Below are 27,320 nucleotides of genomic sequence, written 5' to 3'. Positions count from 1 at the left end.
CTACTTCTCCGCCACAACACCTTACAGTGTTGGTTAGTCTGAGGGCTACCTTCTCTACCTACTCTCTCTTCTCAGGTAATCTCTGCTCTCATAGTTTTAATACTACCCACAGACTCACAGGACTTAAATGTCTGTCACCAGTCCAGAACACATTTCTAAACAATATGAACCCAGGGCCATGTAGTACCTGATGTACAGAAACGTTACTCAGTAAATGTTGAATAAACAAATGAATAAATAAAATTTAAAAATTGATTCAAGGAATAGATCGAGAGACGTGTAAAGGAGATCCAAGTTGTCCCAAACAAGGTCATCGTAAAATAGTCAGTACCATGCTGGATCAGTCACTGAAACACACAGGCATGAGCGGGCCCAGACAAGCTCAGGAGAGCCTAACCTAGGTCAGCAGAATCATCCACTCAACATCTTGACTCATGAAAAGTAATAAAGTGTTGCTGTCTTAAGGTACGGAGTTTTAAGTTTGATCTTAAATACAACGTGAACTAACTGATAAAAAAAAACTGATAGAGTAGTTCAAAGTCTGCTTTTCCTTCCAGCCTTTGACTGTTCCTCAAGGGCAGGGATAATGCCTCTCTTGTCACTGCTGTGCCTGGTACTTAGCATAATGTCTGGCTGGTACAAGATACTCATTAATATTTATTGACAAATGAATGGTTAACACATCAATTCTGTCGATTTCAATTGGAAGCAGTCAGTCACATGCTGCCTAGAATTAGGACAAATGGCTGGTGGAACTCAGAATATCAATATTTCTTAGAGCAATAAATGGTTTATAATGATTAATGATAAATACTTACTGAGCGTTTATTGTGTGCTAGACACTATACTGGGCCTGTGGTACCTATTTAATGAAGCTCTATTCAGAAGGGATGAAATAAAGGCTATGTGTTTAAATGGAATTCTGTTTGGGAAGGTGAATAGATTTCTCTTCAGAAACCGGTAGCTGTTGCCAAAGAAAACGCAGCTCTAGAGGAAAAGATTCTCGAACTACTCTGAAGTGCTTTGGGGGTGGTTTTTTCCTCTGTCAGTAAATATTCTGGGTTTACTTAACCAATTATCTACAAAATGAACAGCTAACTATGCATGCCAATTAAACATTTACTGAATCAGTTCATGAATCTTCTACCATGGATCTAAAATGCTATTTTCTCAAAGAAAAATCAAGTGATTACAGAGGGAAAAAAATGGCTGAAGAAGAAACAAGAGAAAAAGTTACTTGCTGGCAACCTCTACAAGCTCTACTTTTGGAAAGGTGCTTTCTTCATTCCCCATTGACTGGAAAACAGTAGGTTTGTTTCACAGCCCGAGGTAACCTGTGAAACAATTGTCCTCACTGTGTGGGTGACCAGCTTGAACCTCTATTGTCCCACAGAAGATATGCTTAGGGTAGGCTTTCCCAGCAGCAGACATCCTGGACAGGGCTCTATCAGAGGGACCATGTGAGCTCTGCCACTTCTCTGCTTCTGTTTGTTCCCAAGAATTAGGTGGTGGTAGTGGTGGTTAGCTGTGTGTGTCCCCATTCTCTTTCAGTGGCAGCCAGTGACCACAAAGAGGCACATTTCACTTGACCCAGTGTTCTCTGTTTGTGAAAGGGGCAGAGTTCAATGGTACAATCGTAGGGGCAATGGCAGGTCTACAGGAGGTTTCAACTAAGGCAGTCCCTACCTTCCACCCCATAAGGTTCTCAGTGTAGAGCCTGCACTCAAGCCAAAGTAAGTCACCTGTGCTCACACCAGGAGAGAGAGGTAGAAGGAGCAAATAACCTCAATATGGGGAATTACATAGTGAAGAATACTGAATACACCATGGACTACCAGAGGAATGAACAAATGGAATAAGTACAGCCAGAGTGCTCTTTGGAGCGAGGATTGGGAAACTTCATCTCATGTACTTTGGACATGTTATCAGGAGGAATCAGTCCCTGGAGAAGGACATCATGCTTGGTAAAGTAGGGGGTCAGCAAAAAAAGGAAGACCCTCAACAAGATGGATTGACACAGTGGCTGCAACAGTGGGCTCAAACACAGCAATGATTGTGAGGATGGCACAGGACCAGGCAGTGTTTTGATCTGTTGTACGTGGGATCGTTGTGAGTTGGAACTGACTCAATGGCACCTAACAACAACAACAATCTCCCTGTATTTAAGGACCTCCCAAAAGGGGCCACTTTTCTCAGTGAACAAGATCATTCCACATCAAGGCTGGCATAAAAATCTAAGGTGAGAATGGAGCCTCTGAGCTCTCACTGGGAGTGCTCAAAGCTGGTTGACCTAAAAAATAAATCTTCTCTACTTATGTAGACACCAGCTGAGAAACATGACACTCAGAACTCTCTGGATCACCCCTTCTCTTTTCTTGGAAAGGCAGCTTATGACAGAGTCAGTTATAGCTGCATTAAGGCATACTGGTCCCGTGACGAAAACTATGCGTTTGAACCATTTCTCCATTTAAGCAAACACTGCAAGCAAAGTAACCTTTAGTTAGTATAAGTTCATATGGGAAATGAAGAAGGCGAATATATGACAAATCTCAGGGATGAGGCTTTGTTTAACCCCTCGCCTAGTGCTCATCTTGACATGCATACAAGGAATGGGGAAAATCACAAGGGAAGTTTTCCAGTGGGTGTATTGGGCAACCACACTCTGCTGAGAGGTTAAAGATGGTTCTATAATGTTCCTCTCAACAATGGCTATCACCAGCAGTGGATAAAACAGGGCTGAGCTCTTTTCTCCAGTCTCACACCTGAAAGGAGTAGTCAGGGCATATGATGAGCTGAGGCAGCAGAGTAGGGTCAAAGACATCAGGCTTGGGAGCTCAATAGACTTGCCTTCAAATCCCCATGAAGACCCTTACTGGCCTCATGACTTTGGACAAGTTATTTCACATCTCTACATTACAGTTTCCCCATCACATCTGTCATGGATTGAATTGTGTCTCCAAAAAATATCTTTCAACATGGCTAGGCCATGATTCCCAGTATTGCGTAATTGTCCATCGTTTTGCCATCTGATGTGATTTTCCTGTGTTTTGTAAATCCTATCTCTATGATGTTAATGAGGTGGGATTAGTGGCAGTAACATTAAGACAGGATTCAATCTACAAGATTAGGTTGTGTCTTGAGTCAATCTCTTTTGAGATATAAAAGAGAAAAGTGAGGACAAAGAGAGACAGGGGGATCTCATACCACTAAGAAAGTAGTGCCAGGAGCAGAGCATGTCCTTTGGACCCAGGGTCCATGTGCTGAGAAGCTCCTAGTCTAGGAGAAGATTGATGACAAGGACCTTTGTACAGAGCTGACAGGGAAAGCCTTCCCCTGGAGCTAACTTCCTGAATTTGGACAGAAATCCTACTAGACTGTGAGAGAAAAAAGTTCTGTTTGTTGAAGAGATTTGCTTGTGGTATTTCTGTTATAGCAGTACTAGATGACTAAGATAACATCCTTCAAGACTGATGACACCTACCTCAGGGGGTCATTGGGAAGATTAGCAGTAATAAACCTGAGGTCCTTTGCATATAAAAAAATAGAAGATGCTAAAAATTGATTGCTACACATCTAACCAAAGTTCTGCCCAAAATACATCACGTAAATCCCCAGGACCTCGTTCTTCATGATTCTGGAGGGAGACGGACCACTGCGTGCATTTTCATTTGTTCTGAAAGTCACAAAGAACTATGTCTTGACAGTGATCCAACACAGTTTGGCAAGACTTTCTCCTCATGTGCTTTAAGGCCCTTCTCACTAGTAATGACGGTCTTGTCATACAGAGACTTAGGTCATCAGATACGGGTCTGAGAGACAAGGTTTTGAGACGGAAGGTCAATTGGCCTGAGGTGATCAAGAAGAGGCCTATAGCTGAGAAGTGAACATCAGCACAATGAATAAATCTCAAATCTGACACTTCACATTGTAAAGCGCTTTAACCAAGTCAAATTTGATGAGAATTTGCCCTGAAAGCATTTGAAAATTCAATCTACCGTTTCTCTTTCCTCTGAAGAACAAGCCATCTCTTTCAACTGTTGTTTTTCTGACAGCAGGCACAAGGTCCGTCCGTTTCTACTGACTTAGTAGATCAGGCAATGTGTCTCAATAAGATGCTACTGGTATCATGAAGAACGAAATGGGAACTCCTTCTAAGGCCATCCTTTTTTATGAGACACATTCTGTTGGAATTAGAAGACCACAGACTTTGGAGAGAGACAAATGGCACTTGAGTATGGGCTCTACCACTTCCCAGTCACGTGACCTTGGACAATTTACCTCAATTCTCTGAGTCTCAGTTTCTTTATCAATAAAATAGAGAGAAAAATATCTACTTATCTCCAACGATTTTTGTGAGAACAAAGATAATGTTAGGTAAAGTGTTTAGCGCATAATAAGTTCTCAATAATTGTCAATTACTGCTTTCATTATTTACCTTATACTGGAGAATAGACTTCTAACAAGTGATGAGAATCTATTGCTAATATGCAGGTCACAAGGTAATACCTGAAGTCCCTGGTTTGGGCAAATAGTTAACTCACTCAGCTGCTAACCAAAAGGTTGGAGGTACTAGTCAACCCAGAAGTGCCATGGAAGAAAGGCCTGGCAATCTATTTTGAAAAAATCAGCCACTGAAAACCCAAAGGAGCACAGTTCTACTCTGGCACACATGGGATCACCATGAGTCAGAATCAAGAAAATGGCAATTGGTTTTGGTTTAGGTAATACCTAATTCTGTCGGACTGGGAGGTGCTCAGAGCAAGGCTGAACACTCCTATCAGTGGTGGCAATTTTAATGAATTGAAAAGATACTAAGCAATAGAATCAGCTTTTTAACAATTAGAAATGACCTTTCCTCATTTTGACTATTCTAGGTGGTGACGAGCATCACGTGACTTAAAGAAAGGCGATTTGCCTAAATGACCGGTTTATAGCTTTTATCTTGGAACAATTCTATTGCATTTGAATTGAATTATTCATTAATCGTTCTACTGTTTCTGTAAAAAATCAATGCCGTCGAGTCTTTTTGTGTGAACCCCAAAATCATCAGCTCCTTGAGGATTAGGGTATTTTCATTTACATCTTTTGAGTGCTGGACTTTACCAAGTCCTAAACCAGCAAACCAGGCCCACAGAATTACCAAGTACCTTCTGAGTCCTTTCTCCTTATGGCAACTCCTTGCTCACACAAATCTAAGGACAGAGTGTAGGCAGAATTAGATTCCTTTCAACTTTTTCATTGAGAAAAAAAAAAACTACATATGGGGCAAGAGAGGAAATGTGGGCATATGGGAAGCCATGGAGGAGGAAGGGCATGGGCTTTAAAGGCCAGAGAAACCAGGTTCAAAGCAAGTCCTGCCATTTACTGAGGACGTTACTTAACTTTTCCTCTTCTGTGAAATGCTGTCAACAGCCCCGACATAGCAGGGTTTGGTGAGGATGTGGTCAGGCCGGTAGGGGGCGTTGCACAGTGCTGTCACTGTATGCTCTCACTCCACAGCCAGTGGAGCTTGGCTCCCTTCCCCTTCCCCGTTGTAGACCTGGCCCTTGAGCAAATGGGCAGTTGTTGCTCCAAAAGCTAAGGAAGCTCTTGGGTTGATCTGGAGCTGTCCTGAGAATACATATCTTAAAATAGCCGGGCTTCATGAGTAGAAATCTGCCAGCACATGGGTAGAAGGGGACATGTGATTTTGATGTGCTGGAGTACCTGTGGACAACGGCTGTGAGGCAAGACAAGGGTAAGTGTTGAGAAAACGCAGGATGTTGATAGAATGCAGGATGTAACAAATCTTGTTCAACACTTTCCCATGGGCATTATTCAAGCTGCTTATTCGGAAGCACCCTAAGAAATGCAGCCGAGTAGAACAGATACCCAAATCAGTCTAATTTAGAAGGCTAGGAATGATCTGTGACCATGGATAGCAATTACTGCCTCCCAAACATGTCAAAGTTAGTTTTGCCACTGCATGCCACTGCAATAATTTACGCTGCAGGAGACGATGTCTATATGATAAGAGCATGATGCCTCAGTGATGACATCCTCTGGTGTAGCTCGGGGACAGATACCCAGGCAGTGAATAGCTTGAATCAACTTTTACAATCTTCCACCCACATTTGCAAGCTGAATCATGATTTGAGAGCAGCACAAGTGTTGCAACAGTTGCTTGCAAGAAAGGATGTCGGTCACAAGGTGGCAGATTACTATGCTTCTATGGAGAAGCCTGAATCTTTTTCTAAAAGTGCAGAGTGACAAAGAGACAAGAGAGCTAGGGTGTATGTGTGGTGGAAAGGATGGGTACTTTATATGGCCACAAGTTCTAAAGGTCATATAAGCAGGGCTTCTAACCCGTTCCTTCAGGTTGAAACCCCTGCCAAGAATTTGCATTTCCAAGAAATGCCCCAGGCGTTCTAACGCTGCTGCTGGTTAGGGACCAAATGTGAAAACCACTAGTAGAGTCGTGGTTCTCAAAATGTATCCCGGGGATCTTGTTCAGTTGCAGATTCTGATTCAGTATATCTGGGGTGGAAGAACAAATTCTGAGCAAGGATTCGAACCACAAATAAACTGGTTTGAAGCCCTGCATGTATATGTTGCTTATCCAGCTGTGCCTTCTCATCACACAACACCTCCTGAAGAGGCCCATGCAATCAGCATGAGAAGAATTCAGAACTGACAGCTGACATCACTCAACAGACCCTATGCCAAGCTGATTATTTTCTAGGGCAGTGATTCCAACCCCGTTAGCGCATTAGAGCCACCCGGGGAGCTTCTAAAAAAATACCCATGTTGAGGCTCTAGCACATGGGATTTTGCAGTTTTTTGTTGGTTTGCTTTTGGTCTGATATTGGGCTCAAGCATCTATATTTTTTCAAAGGTCCCTAGGTGATTCCAATGTGCAGCCAAAATGAAAAGCACTACTCTATAGCAGTGATGGAAACCCTGGTGGCGTAGTGGTTAAGTGGTACGTACGGCTGTTAACCAAAGGGTCGGCAGTTCACATCCGCAGGCGCTCCTTGGAAACTCTATGGGGCTCTACTCTGTCCTATAGGGTCGCTATGAGTCGGAATCGACTCGACGGCACTGTGTGTGTATAGCAGTGATACTCAAAGTGTGGTCTGCAGACCAAATGCCGGTCTGTGTACATGGTCCGTGAACTATGAAAAAACACACTAATTAAGCTGACATTTTTCACAGCAAGACTTCCTCGATGAAAGAAGCAGTGCGTTGACTTACATTCTGTAAAAGCTCCTTATCTCATCTCAGACAGGTAACAAACAACTTCAGAAAAAATCCGGGGCCATGGACCACACTTTGAGTAGCACTTCTCTAAAGAAGATAGTAGGTGGGGGTTAGGGAGAAAAGGAACAATACTAATTTTCAAAAAGTGTGTTACTTGTCAAAACCTAATATGAGAAGTGAATAGATACTATGAATAAAAAGAGGCCAGTAGCTTGAAGATCTCATTTACCATTGAATTGCCCAAAGTAAGAGAGCTTCCTAATCTGTAGGACTCTTCAAAATCTTTAATATAGCATGTTTTATGACTCTCCAAGAGTGCTGTGTACGTTGGGAAACATGTATATGACCAAAGAAATGTGTCTTTTAACAAAGATGTCTTATACGATCAGTGTTCCCATGAAACCTAATTTGGGAAATGCTAATATGGTGAAAACGAGTATAGTTCAGTCCTGCATTCTCTTCAACCACACAAATGAGCTATCATTTAACATGAAAGACAGGCTGAACAGGTTGGAGCTTTGAGCCCACCCACAAGGGCCTTGGAAGAAAGGACTGGAGATCTACTTCAGAAAAATCAGCCACTGAAAAGAAAACACTATGGAGCACAGTTCTACTCTGACATATAGGGGGTCACCATGAATCAGGGATGACACAAACGTAACTGGTTGTGGTTTAGCGTACATTAGGGATGGCCTGGATTTTTGGAAACAGTGAAGTCATTCAGGTCATGTCTTTACCAATGTGGAACATAGTGGTTTATCAACCGGCTGCAAACAGAAAAAAAGCGTGAGGAGTTGCCAAAACACCAGAACCCGGAAAGTATGTTCACAACACGATGCCTGATGTGTTGACTTTGAAGGGAGCAGCAACAATATGGCTGAATAATTTCCAAAATTTGTAAAGTATCATTGCTTTAATTTTGACTTTTATTTCCTAAATGCAAATGCGCCCACCATACACTGTCATTCATCCAGTAGACTTCACAGAGCAGAGCCATTTTAATAAACGCTTGAAAGAAGCTGGCAGTACTGGTTTCACATAGGAGAAACATCTGCCTCCAACATTAACCTATGGAAGCTGCAGTCGAGAGAGTCGAAAAGGAGAGCTCACTCACTTCTCAGGAAAGGATCACACTGCTACATTGGGAAAACCTAGGCTCAAGGGAGAGGGAAGGCCTACAGCTTTGAAAAGTGAATCATGTTTTCAAAGCATGAATGGTTATTAGTTTCTGCTGTAAAAGCCAGCCTGGAGACTGAACTGAGATGCTTATTGTACTCAATAAGAGAATAATAAGTGCATATCCTGGATTGAAATTGAATTATTGGCTGCTAAGTATACTTCCTTGATTAGATTATTAGTTTTCCAGAGGGTAGAAACTGTCCTCAAACTATGACTTAATTTCATGTTTGCTGCAATAAGGTGGAGAAACAGGAGAAAATAGAGAATGTCTTTCCATGCCATTATGGGTTTCCTAATGCTATTTTTTTTTTAATGCTATTAGGACGTATTGAGTTATCTTCTAAGACACTGTTGACATGCAGCCAAAAGAAACACATTTTAACATTTTGCGGGGAGAGGACAGTGTCTACTAATTGCCAGTCACCAAGGCTTTCAGATTTCTGGCTTTAATTTGATTTAAATTTGCACCACTTTTTTTTTTTCTTTTATCTTTCTTGAAACTCCACAATTAAGTTGCCATTTGCCTCAATAAGCAAAGAAAACTCTCTGGCATCATTTTGTCATCCTTCAGGTCAAAAATCAAAGGCAGGGTGACCTCAAGATATAGTTATTTTTGAAATAAAAAAAAACTAGGAATAAAGTCTTTTTATCTCTTGAGAATCATCCAAAGACATGGCCCAATGTTTTTTTCTAGTAGAATAAGAATATCCTCTCAATTCTCATCTTCAGGGGACAGACACAAACCCAGTCATATCGTTCCTGAAGGTCGAGACATTTTCAGGTGTCAAGCATCAGAGGTTGCTACTCAACTCTAGCTTAATGACCAAGGGGTATAACAATAGACTACTGAATTGACTATTAATTCAAATTAATACTGGCCCATTTTTCACAAAAGGAAAATCCCTATTGAAATGAGAAAGACATAACAATTGGAGACAACATGGTTGGAAAAAGAGTTTGAGAATGAAAATAAAAACACTTCTCTTAGCATGTTCCTTAATATTCATCTAACTTCTTCCTCTCCTACCATTTAGGCAAGACTGCGATTCATGGTGACAGGTGCCCTTTCTAGGGTAAAGAAAAAAAAATAGCTAAGGTATTATCAGAGGACACAGTCATTGTGCTTGTTACAAATACGCACCCTTTACGCTTGGCACATAACCTTGCTTTCTCTTGGTTGCTGAAGGCTGCCACACTTCACCACCACTCTAGAGCACAGATTCTCTTCTCTAACCCAAAGTCACTATGAAGTATGCCTCTCTGGATAAAAAGGTTAAGGATGTTCTGAGGGAGATCACATGTATATTTTGTTAAATCATAACAAAACAGGACTGTAAGAAAGAGGCCAGATGCTTGACTAGAAGACAGTGACAAGATCGCTGAGTTCTATAATATTTTCCTATATTGTGTTATACGATCATAACTTGGGATTTTAAGTCCTCAAACCAAACACTGGGAAACCATCGTTTATTTTTCTCCGTAGCTTTTAAATAGCGTCAACTTGCAAGCATGTATGTGTTGGTGTGATTCTATTGAACAATCTTCAAATATCAGTACAAGCCCAGTGACTAGCATTTGAACAGTAGCAACTAGCTTATAATAGATTGGCTTTCAGAAGTTACTCTAAATCAGTGATTTAATTTTGGCGCACTTGACATAGAAAGAAAAAGTGAACAAGAGAATAAAGCCATGAAGATTATACCTCTTCTTGCCAAGATGCTACTAAAACAGCAAAAAAAAAAAAAAAAAAAAGATTTTTGGTAACCATCTCCTGTCTTCCCTGTGGCTTCCTTATAACAAAGGGTGATGCTGGTACCGGGCCAAATTAGACTCTCATACTTGCATGTGCTTTCTCAGCCAAATGCCAGGACTCACACAAGATTACATTGTAAATGGTTTTTATGGAAATAATCACATCACTGAAAATCACAACTATTTGGAACAGATTAAAGAATTTGTTTCAGAATTGGCTGTTCATAAATAGTAGCCTATTTTTGGCAACATGTAATTTGGCTTAGTGTATCCTGAAAAGCTGGTGAGATATTTCAGTCCTTCGATGTATGCTGGATTTTTAGGGCTTTGGACCCAATACAAAAATGTCTTTAAAAATATAGAAGACTATGAACAATTGTAAGTCATTTGTACCAAATCTCAGGTAAGTGTAGACTGTGGGAAGAACTGGACCCTTTCCAAAATATCGCCAACAAAAAGAGATTTGAAGACTTTTGTGCACACTAATACAAAAACATTTGGTTGATTTTATCAAGTTAGTAAGGAAAATTAATTCCAGCTTTATGATAATGCACCCAAAACACTTTGACCTAATTTAGTCATTGCTAAAAACTTATACAACACAAACTTTATTTTCCCTCAAATTTGAATGAATATTTCATTTTTCACGAGAGAGTTTTTGACACTTTATAAATACAACCTCAGAAGAAGGGGTCATACTGCCAGGCTGGCATTGCACAGACCATACAATAGATGGCTTAACTATCCTGTCCATTGCCATCGCTTTGGTGTGCAATTGGTAGACATCCACAGCCAAGCTCAATTAAGCTCATGCGTTGCTTTGGTACAGAGACCACTGGGGCAGAAGGGGGAAAATCTCTCTTCGAAAGGCTTCACATGAGAATAAAATGTTCCAAGTCAGGGACATAGTTTAAAACTAAGATTCTAGTCATTTGTAATAAAGAGTTCTTTTATTTCTACTAAAATGTTATCACAACTTGAAGACAGCCCTGAACATGAGAACTTACAATATTAAAAACCAGTCTTGTAAGAATCTTCCAGGCTACCAGAATGGCCACTGAACCCTTCCAAACCCAGTTACTTCAACTCCTGGAAAGATGAGCTCAGGTATCCTACGTGAAGCAAGTGTGTGAATTTCTTGGCATTGTTTGCTGATTTGTCCAAGGTCTGTTGCACAGCAATCTTTTCTTTCTCCCTCATCTAAAGTCTTCTGGATCCTGTTCATTTGTACTGAGATCAAGTGTTTTCGTTGTAAAGTCTGGGTTGACCATTAGCTTTCAGACCCTTGCTTGAAGGGGTATGGTATGATTATAAATAGAAGTAAAATATCATCCCAGAAAGCCTCTCATGAGTTTAATACTCTTTAAAACCAAGGACCTGGTAGGAGGGCAAGACTAAGGGAAATCTTCAACCTGAGAGAAAACAATGCTCGTCATGAACTACACAAGTGGCAACCACTTTTCACATGATGGAAGCCACTCAACATGTGGAGACCACGAAAGGTTAAAAACTATCCAAGCCTATTTCAAGAGCGTTCAATGGCTAAACATTCTCGAAAGAATTCTGCATATCTAAAACATTCATAACATTACTCACAATACATTCCTGATGATATTTGGAAAATTAAAAGAAGAAGAGCCTGTCAAGCTTATATGTAGTAATGAAAGGGCAGAGGGTGACAAACTTAGGTTTTCAATTGGTTTCCTAATCCGAGTATTGTTAAAACAATTTGAAGGAAGATTCTAATTGCTTGACTGAATGTAATCAGCTGCTTCTAAAATAGCTTGTTCTTCTTACTCAAACCAAATTTTGTTTTCTGCGCTGATTGGCAAATACGAAAACAGTAACTGTATCCTTTTTTTAGAGTATATATAACTTTAAAAAACAAAACTTTAAAGAAAAGAAAGCAGAAAATACTGGAACCACGTTATAAACAGAATAGTCACTGGTTAAAATTTTTGTTTCATTAAAGCACCAAATCAAGCTATGCTCTTCTCTACTAATCCACCCGAAATGCATTTACTCACTGTAAAGGGTCTCAAAGTGGATAGCTTGGATACCATAAGCATAGGTTGAAAATAAATATAAGCACTCTATTCTACTGCGGAAACACAATTAAACACAAACACATGTAGACTTCTCATTTTCTGCCAATATGTAAACAGCCATTTCGAAAGTAGGAAAAGGAGAGACTTGGAGATTTAAAATTTTGCTTCTAATACTATGGACTAGAGTCTGTAAGGAGTAATTTCCTTATACGCCAAACTTAAAACAGAATCATGTGGCAGACTTCTCCAGATCAAAAAGATAGTAGCAATGAGATAAAAAGAGACAGTAGTAATGAGATCAAAGACAGTAGTAATGAGGTCCACATAAGGTTGCAAAGGGCAACTGGAAAAAGGAAGAAAGCCTCCTTTAGAAAGCATTCTAGAACCATTCAGGCCAAAGTATACAGCAATTGCCAAAAAACTGTAATTTCTGTTCCTACCAATGTTATTCATTGGTAAACTGCATGGAAAGCATTTGCTATGAGGGGGACACACGCTGTTTTACAGTAAGTAATTAGTGTCCAAAAAAAAAAAAAGCCCATTGCCACCGAGTCGATTCCAACTCATATCGACCCTATAGGAGAGACTAGAACTGCCCCATAGGATTGTCCAGGCCGTAATCTTTCCTGGAGCAGACTGCCACATCTTCCTCCCATGGAGTGGCGGGTGGGTTCGACTGCTGACCTTCTGGTGAGCAGCCATGGCGTAACCACCCTGCCACCAGGGCTTCTCTTTAATTAAGGTACACAGTATAATTCTCAAAATGTCATTTTGGAAGTTGAAATATAGGCAGATGGCAAAAAAGTTTACCACATTGTATTTGCAGAGAATTGTGAAGTATGTTTCTTTTGGATATATTTTTAAAAAGTTGGACAAAATGACCAAATACTCTTTCTGGACAGACCAAGTCCTTCAGCTATAGATTTGTGGCATGAGTTGCAACGAATACCTGATTAACCTCAGTTTAAGTGCCAGCAAGTAGAGTTGTCCAAACCTGTACTTGAGCTGCAAAGAAAAACAAACTACTCATCGTTTCCTTGAGGCATGCATTTGACCATGGCAAAGTGCAACTGGGCGTGCATTACGGGGGCAGTCCGGGCCTGCGTCAGTGAGCAAAGTAGACCAAGAGCATTCTTCGAGCGCAATGCAGAAGCTTTATGGAGTGGAGGAGAGCTATACCATTTGGAATACAGTTCTCCTTAGTTCATTTTAGAAGGGCCATTCCTTAGCTGACTGCTGCTGCAGAAATGCAAGGCAATGGGAATGGACTTGGCCAGATGTTGGCTACAGGAGCAAGCAACTTGGGCAGCCAACATGGGGCAGTGTAATGACAGCAGCTGAAAATACTTCGGCTGCAAGAAGCAGGAAGAGGCTGCGCGCTGGGCGTCTGAGACTGCATGACACATTCACCAGCCAGCCAGGGGGCCGCCTAGTTACATCAGGGGCCGAGCAACACACAGCACACCAGAGGCCACTGCACAATCCGAAAGACAGAGAAAGAAAGAATGAGAGAAAACAAGCAAAACACGAGGCTGTCGTGCACAAACCTTCGGGTTCTGTGTTCTCTTTGTGGTGTACTTGCTTCAGCGGGCAGCAGAAGATTTCGTGACACTTAGCACGAAAGGGGGACTCTTTTTTCTTTAATTCCGCGGATTGGATGGAATCTTGCCGTAACATAATGTATTCCTGTGTGCCAGGGGGGGCGTCATCCAGAACTGTGGTCACCACATAACAAAATGAACTCAAGTTAGAGCTTCAAGATAGCAGCCATCGACTTAAATCTAATCTACTCCCAGGGAAGACTAAGGAAACAACATTCCTAAGAAAACTTTAAAAGAAAACATTCTTTTTAGCTTGGAGATTTTACTCTTAGGGGCTTAGTTTAAAATGCTAATGTCTTACGAATAGCTACTCAGCTATATATACCTATTGCTCGTACAATGAAAATAATAGAGTGTTAAACTTTGCCAGAAGTGCAAACAAATACTTTAATATTGATACCCATATTGTACGTAAAGACGTATCTTGCAGATTTCAGGTGTTTCTATTTCAGAGACAATGTAACTATTTCCGAGTAAAACTGGCTAATGTTCACCAATTATCCGTGAACTAGGAGCTTTATGTCCTTTCTTGATTGACTGGGAAGGATCTGACTTCCAGGTAGTATCGACAGTGCCTGAGTCTGACATCAGAATCAAGGGCACTGGTCTATATTCTTTGATTTCCAAAGAGAACTTGGGGCTGTGGCCCATGTTCTTCAGATGTTCAAAACCCCTTAATGAAGACAACAGACTCTAGTTGACCACCTAATACTCAATACTGGATCAAAGACCTACCTTGCTGGATTGTGGAAGGGCCGGGCCCAATTCTCAAATTTTGACCGTAGATAGAGACCAGGCCCATCTCAGCCCCCAATCCTTTCTAGGCTCTTTGTGCATTTCATAAGCAGGATTGGAAATCAATAGTGCTTTCTCCCTGGGGAAACAAGGTCTTTACAGGGTCCTCTGCCACATTCTTTAGCCTGATAACCACCCACCAAAGTGTATGCAGCTTTTGATCTGCATCAGCAGGAACAGGGAACTGACCCCAGAATGGATGTTCTCCCTTTCACACTCTTCCCAGTGAGGCCATTCCATTTCCCCAGGAGTGAGTCAGTGCCTCCAAAGCTGTGATTAAGGACGCGCTGACTCATCTTACTCCCCCCCAAATACACACACTTAACACGCATTCGGGGCTGATACCACCAGCAGGGTTCTTAGGGGGAGAATAACGCTGTGGTGTTTGTAAAAAATAAACAGCCTGTGGCTGAAATTACTAGATACCATCTGATTCGCCTGTGTTTGATGAAGCATTCCCAGCTTTCTGGCGAGGATCTTAATGAACTTCTAGAACTTTCTTTCACATTTGAGGGAAAAATGATATATAGATCAGCATAACTTTTAAAGGAATATAGGCGTTCAGAACAAGTTGTTGACAGATTGCCTGTATTGGGAATTGTTGTCTTCATTTATAAGGCATTAAATTATTCAAGAAGGCAATGAATATTTTAGTCAGTTCTCTTTGTGTTTTCCTCCAGCGTGCAGCAGCAGGAATCAAATATATTATACGGACACACCACCACGGCTTTACCCAGCAGAGAAGTCTCTTCATCTACCAGAAATGTGGCTATAACTTCTTAGAATCTCCTTGTTGAACGCACATCTTAGCGAGCAACAGCTGCTATTAAAATAATTTGCCACCATTTCCTGCCATGAACAGATAATTACGGTAATAGAGACAGTTATCAAGTTCCAACATCAAAGCTAAAGACAAATTCTGGTTTTATAATCTAAAATATGTAAAGAAAATACTTAAACTTGGATTTTTTTTTAAGAAAAATCTGCTCGATTATATGGAAGCTCAGAAATTCCATTTTCATGCACTGCTGTATATGCAGCGTAATTTTGAGATTAAAGGGCAACTGGAAGATAAAAACAAAACCAAAGAAAATTGACTCTTGGATACTGCATAGGGAGCTTGTTATTCAGAAGTGCATGATAAACACCAGTAAATTGTCTCTGTATTTTCATTTTTCAACACCCACAATGACGTCACAAATGGGCGTTTTTGGAGATTAATGGCAGACTGAAGCTAATAGCCTTTGGCTGACTCTCCAGCCATCAGCTTTTCCCAGCTGGTCATTAATTCCCAGAAAATGCCCTGTGCTGCCATCGTTATTGTTTAATTAGATACAACTTGTTGTCTGTAACATACAACAAAACTCTACTGAAAGTGACATGATGACTGATGCCAGAGCCAACCCAAAAATTTATCATGAGTGGAAAGCAGGAAGGTCACAAAAGCTCAGGCTAATTGCGTTCCACCAAATTCTCTCTCTCTCCTTTTCTTTATTCAAATTGAATTTAGCAGGTGCAAAAGGTGCCAAGATGACAGCATTTAAGGAGCCATCTGAGTAATAACGACAGGCATAGAACATTTTCTTGGAAATTGTGAACATCTGGGAGTTAATGGCTCAGCTTTGGGTCTCAGGCTGTCTCAACTCAATGCCCTACACATCAGTCAATTCAGACAAAAACATAAAGAAAAAGAATGGTCGATCTAATAGTACCATGGCATCATGTTATTGTCATGTTTCGGACTTTTTACCCAAATGAAGCATAGCATAGGCAACACCTCACTCCGGTCTAGAATATCTCTGAAATTGAGGCTATTTGGGATGAAAAATTAAAACTATTATATCAAATCCACTCATCCCCAGGGCTCCTCCAAGTAAGAGAGTGTCCGTACGTGCAATTGACAGCAACAGGAGTGACAATGGACTTCCCACAGGAGCCCAGAACTAGCAGAGATAGACTCCTTAGTTCTACTTCCCTAAGGAAATGATGAGGATGTAATGCTTTCAAGAACACTAGCTCTTGAAAGGAGAAAAGAGGCATGTAAAGAAGTCAGCTCAGCAAAACAGGGGAAGAGGGTGAAATTCTTCTTTGCCTGCCTTAAACCAATGTTTTCTGCCATTTCCCCTTTCGAGTACATTCCCTGCTTGCACAAGACCTCTGTTCCCTGACAGCCGCTCCTACCTCCCTTCATTTAAACCATTTGTTAAGACATTTCAGACAATGACTCCTGCAGCCCCTCCCAGCAACAGATTTATCCCATCTCGGAGGTGGACAAGACTCCGGTGATTAGGTAGACAATTGATGTACACAAATTCCCTCTAGGTTCAGAGGTTCAACTTGACATTGGAAGACAGATAAGGTGGTAAGAGTGGCTCCTGGTTGATTTCTGAATGCAGGGGCCCAAAGCTTTCAGAAAGGCTGCAGAGCCCTGTGACAACAGCTGCCAGGGAGTAGGCTTCTGCGGGGAAATTGTGCCCACATTGCCAGTGCCCCCAGCCTTTGACCACACATCCCAGCTACTCAGATTCCAAAGTCCCACGGGAGGAGCAGGCAAGTGCACACACCCGAATCCACACATCCACACATCCACAGATAGGGAGCATACTCACAGAGGTGACAAGAATAAGTAACTTTGGTGGTAGGATGACAGTTATGTGCACAACTGATGAAAGACCTAATTTCTGTGTAAAAAAAAGTTGTACTGACTAACTGTGAGATGGAAAAGACTGCGTCTAGAATTGGTTTCCCAGCAGCAGTGCAAGGCTGGCACTGAACGATCCCCACTCTCAACTAAACTTCTGAGCATCAGCATGGTCAAGGCCAGGGTCAGGGGGAAGTCATGGCAAGGGAAGAGAGTTTGATAGTCTAAATCTGATGACCTAGCCTAAGTTACCCATGTTCATGGAAATGCAGTATTTCCATTTCAAACTAGAAGTTTAAAAAAAATAAAAAAGCACCAATCACAGCAACACGTAATCTTTTGACAGGAAAATAAAAAAAAATCCAATATATTATATCTTTTAACGGTATTTAATTTTTTTTTAATTAAAGGAGTTAATCATTTATCCTTACTATCCTTAGAAAATCCAGCATTCCTTTTACTCTCTAGATAAATATAACAATAACTAATAGTATCACTAATACTATGATGTAATACTTTGTTCTATTCCAAACAAAATTTCTTCAATCATCAACCCCATTGTCTTAAAAGATAAAGGAAATACAGCTCAGAAACGGAAATGACTTGACAAGAATCACACAATAAATAATCTGAAAAGCCCAGCCTAGAAGCCAGGTTTCCAGTGTGCTTGCCAGGTCTTATACAGGCTGCTTAGTAAAAACATCGGTACATTAAACACAGATCAGGTTCTTTAGGATTTCTGGGTGTCCAAGGCTGTCCCTGTCTACATTAGATTTTTCTTTGTTTATTAAAAAGACAGAAAAGCAACCAAGGATAGTCTAGAAAAATCTTTATGGAATGCCATCAAGGTACCAGCCCCCTCCCCAGGCCTCCACAATTCAAAAGCCTTGCTGCCTTCCAGGTGAAAGCAGTTAATGAGCCCTTATTATCTGATGATGCTATGTTTTGCCTTTAACTCTTCACAAAGATGACTCAACACACTTAATTAAGGATAGATGATTTTAAATCAAAGCATATTTGAGATCACCAGAGCAACAGAAATGAACACAGCAATGGGACTACCAATCACAGTTATTAGACAGGTATTAGCTATCTCAACAAGCCAAGATTAAAAACAGCTATGAAACAGAAAATATGGCAACATATACAATCAAATTTTCTCATATAATCAAAAAGGAAGTGAGAAGAAAACTGAGAAATTACAGCAATTACTCTTCCAAGTCAACTTAGCACCTGTCATGCTGAAAAAGTACGTTCAAGAACAGGACATCTTAGAGCCAGGCTTCCATTTTGCCTCCCAGCTAACTATCTACTCATCCATCTACAATATTTAAGCCTTACTGCCACAATGAACACTATTAAGATACCAAATTTAAATGTGCCTGAGTAGCTTAAGTGAATAATTCACTGCACTAAACACTAATGATCATTTGATTTGGCCATGGTCAAAACAACTTTGAAGTGTTAAAAAGCAAAGATGAAACTTTGAGGACTAAGGTCTTAAAAGAGGTACAGCCAGAATGCTCCTTAGAAGCAAGGATGGTGAGACTACATCTCACATACTTTGGACGTGCCACCAGGAGGGACTCTGGAAAAGGACATCATGCTTGATAAAGAAGAGGGTCAGCGAGGAAGAGGAAGACCCTCAAAGAGGTGGATTGACACAGTGGCTGCCAACGATGGGCTCAAACATAGCAAAGATTGTTCAGGCTCTTTTCATATTAGAATGAAATGCAAACTCCCAACAGTGATGTCCATCCCACTGCCCAGTTCAATCACATGCCGTTTCTTCTTGCTTATACCAGCTTTCCATTCATTCCTAGAATATGCCAGGCTTCTTCCAGCCTCAAGGACTCACTCTCGCTGTTCCCTCCAATTTCCCCCTTTACATCCTTCAGGGCTCTGCTTAAATGTCATCACCTCAGGAATGCTTTTCTCAGCCACCTTAGATAACTTTGCACTTGTCAAATCTGTAGTTTATATATGAATGTGTGTATTTGCCTCTTGACTAACCCTCCCCATAAGAATACAAGCTCTCTGAAGCAGCGAAATTGTCTTGTTCGCCATTCTATATATACGGTCCAGCACAGCCTCACTCATAATAAAACCAACCAACCAACAAACCCATTGCAGTCGAGTTGATTATTCCAACTCATAGCGACCCTATAGGACAGAGTAAAACTGCCCCATAGGGTTTCCCAGGTGCGGTGTGCAGATTCGAACTGCAACAATTGGTTAGCAGCTGAGCTCTTAACCATACACACTCAAAAAAATTTCATTCACCAAATGAATGCTGCCCTCCTTTTTCATGCAACATTCCCAAAACACTAAAGTCAAATGATCAGTTCACGCTCCTAAGTTGCATACAACTCTCTAGGAAATATATTCTGGGATGCCTTGGGACAGCTTCTCTGATACTATCATAGGATTCTACTGACAAGCTAGACTGGTAATTATCTTCATATAAGTGTATTTTCTTCGCAACTTGAATGTAAGCTCCCAGAGGGCAGAACCATGTCGAAATCTGTTTTTAAAACAGTCCAAATGGTTTTGCATTCATAAAACGAGCTGATTCTGGGACAGTTAGGCTGACCTTGGAGGTGTGTGCTAAAAGAAGAGGTAAGAGACAGAAAGAGTCCAGTGCACGGCCTGGCACCTAACAGGCAGAGGTAACCGGTAGCTGTAATGGAGAAAATGCTGTCGGGGCAGGGATGGAACTGCGAGCACTGCGTTCTGGGGATTAGGAAACCAGGAGCCCCTCCCTGACTTGCTGTTGACTTTCTGTGTGATCTTTAGAAGGCTTCTTCCTTTCCCTCAGTCTCAGTTTTCTTATTTCATAAGCGATGGATTTGCACTAGACCAGGGTTTCTCAGTCTTGGCACAGCTGACATTTTATACTGCATATACTGTTGAAGGGGACTGTCCTGTGTATTGGAAGATGTTTAGCAGCATCCCTAGCCTCTACTCACTAGATGCCAGTAGCACAACTCCTCCACTTGTGCCAATCAAAAATGTCTCTAGACATTACCGAATGTCCCTGAGGGATGCGGTGGGGTGGGGTGGGGGTGGGGGGATAAAATCGATCCCAGTTGAGAATCACTGCATTAGGTGATAGCTAAACCTGCTGTGGTCTAGAAACCTCTTTGTGAAGAACTAGCACAGATCCTGGAAAACTATTTGTGACCCCCGGAGATGCTCAGCCCCCTGAAGGACTCACCTATTTCATTCAGGGGGCTTGGCCCACAGAGTCCAGAACAAAAAGAGATAGGGATACTAATCACTGACTTCCATGATGCAAAGTACTGTTACTACACATTACCAGGGTTCTTACTCGAGCTGGAGCAAAGGATTTCTCCAGTGAATGAGGAAATCGGGCAGCACCAGCGCCACCACTTGGCACTGGGTGAGTATCCTCAGGGGTCTGTGGTGAATAAGGATGGCCTTATCTAAGGAGTTGCTGGAAAACTGGCCTTCCCATTCCTTAAAGGCTCATGTCACCAGGGAGGAGGCGTCCCCCTACTAATGACAGAAATGGATCCATTAAGAAGAAAAGTGAAAACTTCTACCAGCAGAGTGTGACTTCAACGGTCCTCAGCCCCAGCAAGAATGACATATATTTTATCCCTGCTGCAATTCCAAGCATGGGAGAAAGAAATGGCGAGACCAGAAAGGAAGGCATTCCTGTTTAGAGCACTGGGCATTGCTGTACATTTCAATAGTACACTCATGAAGGTTGGCACATGCCTGTGACTTCCAAGTTCTCCAACCTTATCTCATTGCACTAACCTCCCATGCACCCTGTTCAAGTCCAAGCCGAACTTGAGCTTGCATTGGAATCACCAAGAGGGATTGGTGAGACACAGCTTGCTGAGCCTCTCCCCCAGAGTTTTGGATTCAGGATGGGGCCAGAGATTATGCATTTCTAACCAGTTCCCAGGTGATGCCCACGCCACTGGTGCTGTTGGTTTTGTTTTTCCAGCGATCTCCACCTGTCCGCATTCTCCTCAGCCAAGTGCAACACCACCTTTCTAAACGGGTGGTTCACAACTGTGGTCGAGCATTAGGATCACATGGGGTCCTTTTAAAACTGCAAGTACCCTTGGCATCTCACCAGACCAATGAAACCACAATCTCTTTGCTGAGGCCTGAACGTTGGTTTCAAAGCTCCTCAGGCGATTCAACTGCATAGCCAGGGTTGAGAATTATTGGTCTCGGTGAAATCTTTCCTCAGTCTTACCAGTGAAAATCCTCTCTCTCTCAATCTCCTGGGAGGGTAGGCTCTGGCCCCTGGTTACATAACTATTTCAGTTTCTTTCCATACCCCAGCAAAAGGGATGCCACATACCCTTGTACAGCGGTGGGATTCTCTTTGGAGGAGTTGTACAGAGCACAGCTGTACACATGAGCCCTCCCTCAGCTATTGGTTTGCTCCTAGCCCTTTTGTTGTTAACTGCTGTCAAGTTGGCCCCAACTCGTGGTTACCCCATGCACAATGGAATGAAGCCCTGCCAAGTTCTGTGTCATCCTCATGATTGGTTAAGGATCACACCGTTCTGATCCATAGGGTTTTCATTGGAAGTAGATTTCCAGGCCTTTCTTCATAGTCTATCTTAGTCTGGAAGCTCTGCTGAAACCTCTTCAGCATCATACTAATATGGGTTGTGGCTGCCCATGAGGTGCAATGGCCGGGAATCGAACCGGGGTATCCTGCATGGAAGATGACTATTATACCATTAAACCATCAATGACCTTGCTCCTAGCTCCCGTATGGCACTAATCAAATCCTACCCTGTATTCTCATTGTTTTTGAATATGACAATCTTCTCACTACAGTTTTGTTTAATCGAAACAAACGAACCTCTATTATTAGTAATACCTCTCATAATTCACTTCGTGGACTGGTGAGTAAATCAGGATTTAGTGGGATCCTCCAGAGAATTAGGGTAAATTATTCTGAGAGTGGGGTATTGGGCCTTGGTAGTCTTTATATACAACCAGAATGCTCCCTAGCAGCAAGAATGAAGAGTCTTCAACACAATTACTTTAGACAGGTCATCAGAAAACACCAATGATTAGAAAAGGACACCATGTTTGGTAGAGAGTCATCAAAAATGGGGGAATCCCTAAATGAGACGGACTGACACAACAGACACAGCAATAAGCTCAAACATCTCAAAGATCGTGGAGCTGGTACAAGACCCGGCAATGTTTCCTTCTGTTATACATAAGGTCACCACAAGCTGGAGCAAATGCAACTGCATTAGCAACAATAGTCTTTAAAAAGCTTCCTAGGTGGTCCACAGGTGCAGCTACGGTGGTGAATCAGTGCATCTAATTGAAGGAGCAAGAGAAAAATTAAAGCCACCACTGGAAACACATTGAACAGCAAAGGTATTTTCCTGAGCAAACTAGGCAGACTTCTAGAAGAAACTAGGATCTTAAAGTGCTAGGCCCATTAATCAAGTATGGAATACAAACATAGCTCTCAAGTAAAAAGTTTCAAAAGCCTTAGGATGTACAGGCAAAGTCCTTATAATCAAACTGCCTTGGATTCAAATCACAGCTATACCCCCACTTACTACCAATGTGACCATGGACAAGTCTTAGATCCTCCTTAAGGCTCAGTTTCCTAACTCACGAAAGGGGGATGATAAGTGTGTTTAAACATGGATATCACTTTGGAAGAGGAGCCCTGGTGGTGCAGTGATTAAGTGCTCAGCTGCTAACCAAAAGGTTAGTGGTTGGAACCCACCAGTTGCCCCACGGGAGAAAGATGTGGCAGTCTGCTTCTGTAGAGATTTACAACCTTTGAAACCATATGATTCAGTCCTACAGGATCACTGTGAGTTGGAATTGACTTGATGGGAATGGGTTTGGGTTGATTTTGGTTATCACTTGGGAGCTTGTGAGAAGTGCAACTCTCAACCTTTCGACGTCCCGACCAACTGAATTAGAATTGGTATTTTACCAAGATCCTGAGGCAATTCATACGCACATTAAAGTTTGAGAATCACCTAGCACAGTGGCTGGCACACAGTCCCAAGGGGTAGAGGAAGGAACACGGGATTGCTGAGATCTCTGGCATCCCCTGCATGACCTTGCGTTAAGTTCATTACCTACCATTTCCAGATGAGCAAACTGAATCACAATGTTTAACTCCTGTGTGTGTGGAAACATCTAGCACAGTGCCTATCCCGTGACAAGTACTCCGTAAGTATTAACTGAAGCTGAATTCAAGTTCATGTGAAGGCATCTGTCTTAGTCATCTAGTGCTGCCATAACAGGAAAACCACAAGTGGATGGCTTTAACAAAGAGAAATTTCTTTTCTCATGGTAAAGTAGGCTAAAAGTCCAAATTCAAGGTGTCAGCTCCAGGGGAAGGCTTTCTCTCTCTGTCAGCTCTGGAAGAAGGTCCTTGTCCTCAATCATCCTCTGGTCAAGGGGCTTCTCAGGCACAGGGACCCCAGGTCCAAAGGACACACTCTGCTCCTGGTGCTGCTTTCTTGGTGAAATGAGGTCCCCAACTCTGCTTGCTTCCCTTTCCTTTGATCTCTTTACATTGGATCAGGGAGGAGACCTGGGTAACGGCGGTGTTCCAATCCCACCCTAATCCTCTCAACATAAAATTACAGTCAAAAAATGGAGGACAACCACACAATACTGGGCAGCATGGCCTAACCAAGTTGATATACACATTTTTGGGGGGACATAATTCAATCCATGACGGCATCTTTTCCAAGAAAAAGTGTTGACCATCTCCATCCTTGCTGATCCAGACAAAGATTCCCAGGACCTTCATTTTAGTTTTCCACCCAAATTAGGGCAAAGGATCCAGGGAGAAAAAGGTGGCCCTACTGCTCACGGATTGTCTGACTGACAAACTTTCTTCCAAATACCATCTGGAATTTCCTGAAAATGCTCAACTGTGACACCGCCTTCACTGAAAAAATATATTTGCTCTTGCTTATTTTGTTTTTCATGCAAAGTGCTTTTGGTCACATCGTCCTAGGGACAGAAACCTTTAGGTGGCTTTTAAAGATTACTCACGGCTTGATTCCAAGCATTACTTTTGCATTAAATTTTTCCTCTTCCTCCGACCATCATTATGGAGGTCACGGGCATCATTCAAGACGTGCCCTTCATTTTCAGACACAGTAAGCTGAAGGCAAGCATTCCCAGGTAACTCATTGCCCTATGCATGTGGTACAGCCCAGCTCTGACATCTGTGTGAGGGACAGAGATAAGATAGAGAATGTGCGTATGAAAGAATGTGTGTTTGTGTGTGTGAGAAGGCATGTGACAGAGTATGTGAAAAAGACTGTGTGTGGGAAAGAAAGGAGTATGTCTGTGAGAGAATGCTTGTGTGATGTGCCTATGTGTGTGTGAGAGAGAAATAATTGTGTGAGAAAGACAGCGCATGTGAATGTGTGTGTATAAGTGAGTGAGAGAAAGGATATGCGAGAGAGGAGGGAGAGAGAGTGTCTGATATAAGAGACATGCCTTTGCTTCTTTGCTTTTAATAACTTAGTGTAAAAGATTCAGAGAGGCTCACAGAATGATGTCATCGCTGCTCACAGAAACTTTCTTCCCTGAAATCTTCTCAGCCTTTGATCTTAAGACCTTTATTGGGCAACATCACAGGCGAAATTGCTCTAGAAAGCCTATTTTCTTCCATCAATCTTTTCCATTTTTACAACATTAAGTCTCAGAGGACTAAGGTTTCCTCACAAATATACTATGGAGTGCACTCTCAAGCATTACGTCTGTGCCCATCTAGAAAATGTGCTCATCGACACCCACAATTCTTCACATGGGCTACTCATTATCATTATTCCCTTCATATTTCTATTCCATGTTTTAAAAGCTCATCTGTGCTCCAAATCTCATGAGTAAAGCAGGAAGGGAGGAGCTTGGTCCCGGTGATTGCCCCAAATCTCCTAGGACATCTTGGGAATGGAAGAAAACCTAACCTCATGGACTCTGTCAACGGCCAGGAATTCCTTGGTCTGAGCACTATAGGCTGGCAATTTATGTTGCAATGTTGCTTAACAATTTTAAGATTGGAAAAATGGTCAATGCCATTGAGTTCACCTTCATCTCTGCACAGTCTCCCCCCAAGAAGCTTCCTAAGTAATAAAATTATTTTATTTTACTAGTCAGGAAATCCAGTTAACCTGTGGCCGCCAAATCAATTCTGACTCATGCCAACTCCATATGTGTCACAGTAGAACTGAGCTTCATAGGATTTTCATGACTGACACATTTTGAAAGTAGATCATCAGGCATTGCTTCCGAACGACACTATAGGACAGAGTAGAACTGCCCCATAGAGTTTCCAAGGAGCACCTGGTGGATTTGAACTGCCAACCGTTCGGTTAGCAAACATAGCTCTTAACCACTACACCAGCAGGGTTTCCAAGGAGCTTCTAGGGTACACTCAGACTTCTAACCTTCTGGTTAGCAGGCAAGAACAGTAACCGTTTGCACCACCCAGGGAAACCAGTCAGGAAATTCTGCCCTCATTCAAGCAGGACAGTTCTATTCTTTCCCCTTCCTGCCAGGGTGCCGTGGACATACATGCCTCTGTCACGTATTAGCGCCCTGAACTCCCTCAAGTGACACTGATGAAAGTTCAATCAAATACATTAGGAACCCATCTTGACTGACTCTTTGGCGGGAACCAAATGGTAAAAACAAATATATGGACTGATCAATAAAAACCACTACACCAAAACGAAAGAGTGTGTGTATGTCATTGCAGCTTTGTGCTACCTGGCATTCTGTGGAATATGGCTGTGCAACTGATTGAAACAAAAAAGAAGGCAGAAGAAAAGGGGTAGGAGAGGTCTCTTCCACTTGATCAAGACATGAGTCCTGGCACCTGCTGTCTCATTAAAAATCTGCACAGGCTAAATTCTTCCCTCCCCCCGCCACTTAGTCACAAGCAGCACTCAACCTCATCAAAGGCAGTTAGTTCAACTTAGCTGCAGCATCATAATCATCAATGGAAAGACCAAATGATCCTCAACACCACCAAGAAACACATTTCCTACCTATATGCTGTACAGGAATTCTTCCCCCTTAGGCAGTTAAACCAACACTCGTCTGTCAGTGTGTTCTACCATGGTGGCTTGTGTGTTGCTATGATGCTGGAAACTATGCCACTGGTATTTCACATACCAGCAGGGTCACCCATGGAAGGCAGGTTTAAGCGGAGCTTCCAGACTAAGACAGACTAGGAAGAAAGGCCTGGCCATCTACTCCTGAAAATTAGCCAGTGAAAACCCTATGGAGCAAAACAGAATATCTGATATACTGCTGGAAGATGAGCGCCTGTAGTTTGGAAGGCACTCAAATTACACAGTGGCCACAACAATGGACCCCAACATGTCAATGATTGAGAAGATGGCTAAGGATCAGGCAACATTTCGTCCTGTTATACATGGGGTCTCCATGAATTGGAGCTGACCTGACAACAACTAACAACAACAACAGATTTTTAAAAGAGACAAAAGCACCAGAACAAAACTCCCAAACAACTGCTAAAATCCAGAAAGTAATTCTAATCAACATTCCAGTTGAATGGGTGTTTTCCTTTGCACCCATGTCTGCCACAGTTCCTCTCTCCGCATTGAGTAAACAGAGCTGGTGTTTCTCAGTGGGGCTGTCCCTGCAGGGATTACGGAAGGAAGACTAGACTGTGCCAGGTTAGAACCCACTCCAAATTTGTTTGAGGAGAATTTCAAAGCAAATGGTGTTTGAGTTTGTTTACTCTTGGCAGCATTTCTGTTTAAGAAAAAGTCATTCTGATTATTTTTAAAGCCTGGAGCCATCAAATGTTCTTAAAATAGCATTTAATAATTTAGGTGTAAATGAATCATAAACACTTAGATTAAGCTTCCCCCTCATTCCCTACAAATCCGGCTGGTTACATGAGGTTTTAGAAAAAAGAGCACTCAGCCTTCTTTATCCTATTAAAATTCAGATCTTCCAACGTGAGGCCTAGCTGGGTTTGGTTCCAGCATTCACAACACTAGGAATACTCACATTATTATAAAAAAAAAC

General features: G+C 41.9%; 1 protein-coding gene across 4 annotated transcripts in view; it reads right to left on the bottom strand.

Moving 5' to 3' along the window:
* FGF13 (fibroblast growth factor 13) overlaps positions 1 to 27,320 on the bottom strand; it is a 516,442-nt gene that overhangs the window by 193,422 nt on the left and 295,700 nt on the right. For 3 of the 4 annotated variants that reach the window (XM_049872457.1, XM_049872455.1, XM_049872456.1), the window contains exon 3: positions 13,766 to 13,933. The exons of the other annotated variant lie outside the window; for it this stretch is intronic. In XM_049872457.1, coding sequence (XP_049728414.1) covers positions 13,766 to 13,933 — 168 coding nt within the window. The remainder of the gene's footprint in view (positions 1 to 13,765; positions 13,934 to 27,320) is intronic. 4 annotated transcript variants of the gene reach the window in all.

The sequence above is a fragment of the Elephas maximus genome, chromosome X (assembly GCF_024166365.1).
Source record: "Elephas maximus indicus isolate mEleMax1 chromosome X, mEleMax1 primary haplotype, whole genome shotgun sequence".
Taxonomy (NCBI): Eukaryota; Metazoa; Chordata; class Mammalia; order Proboscidea; family Elephantidae; genus Elephas; species Elephas maximus.
This window is presented reverse-complemented; position numbering and strand designations above follow the sequence as displayed.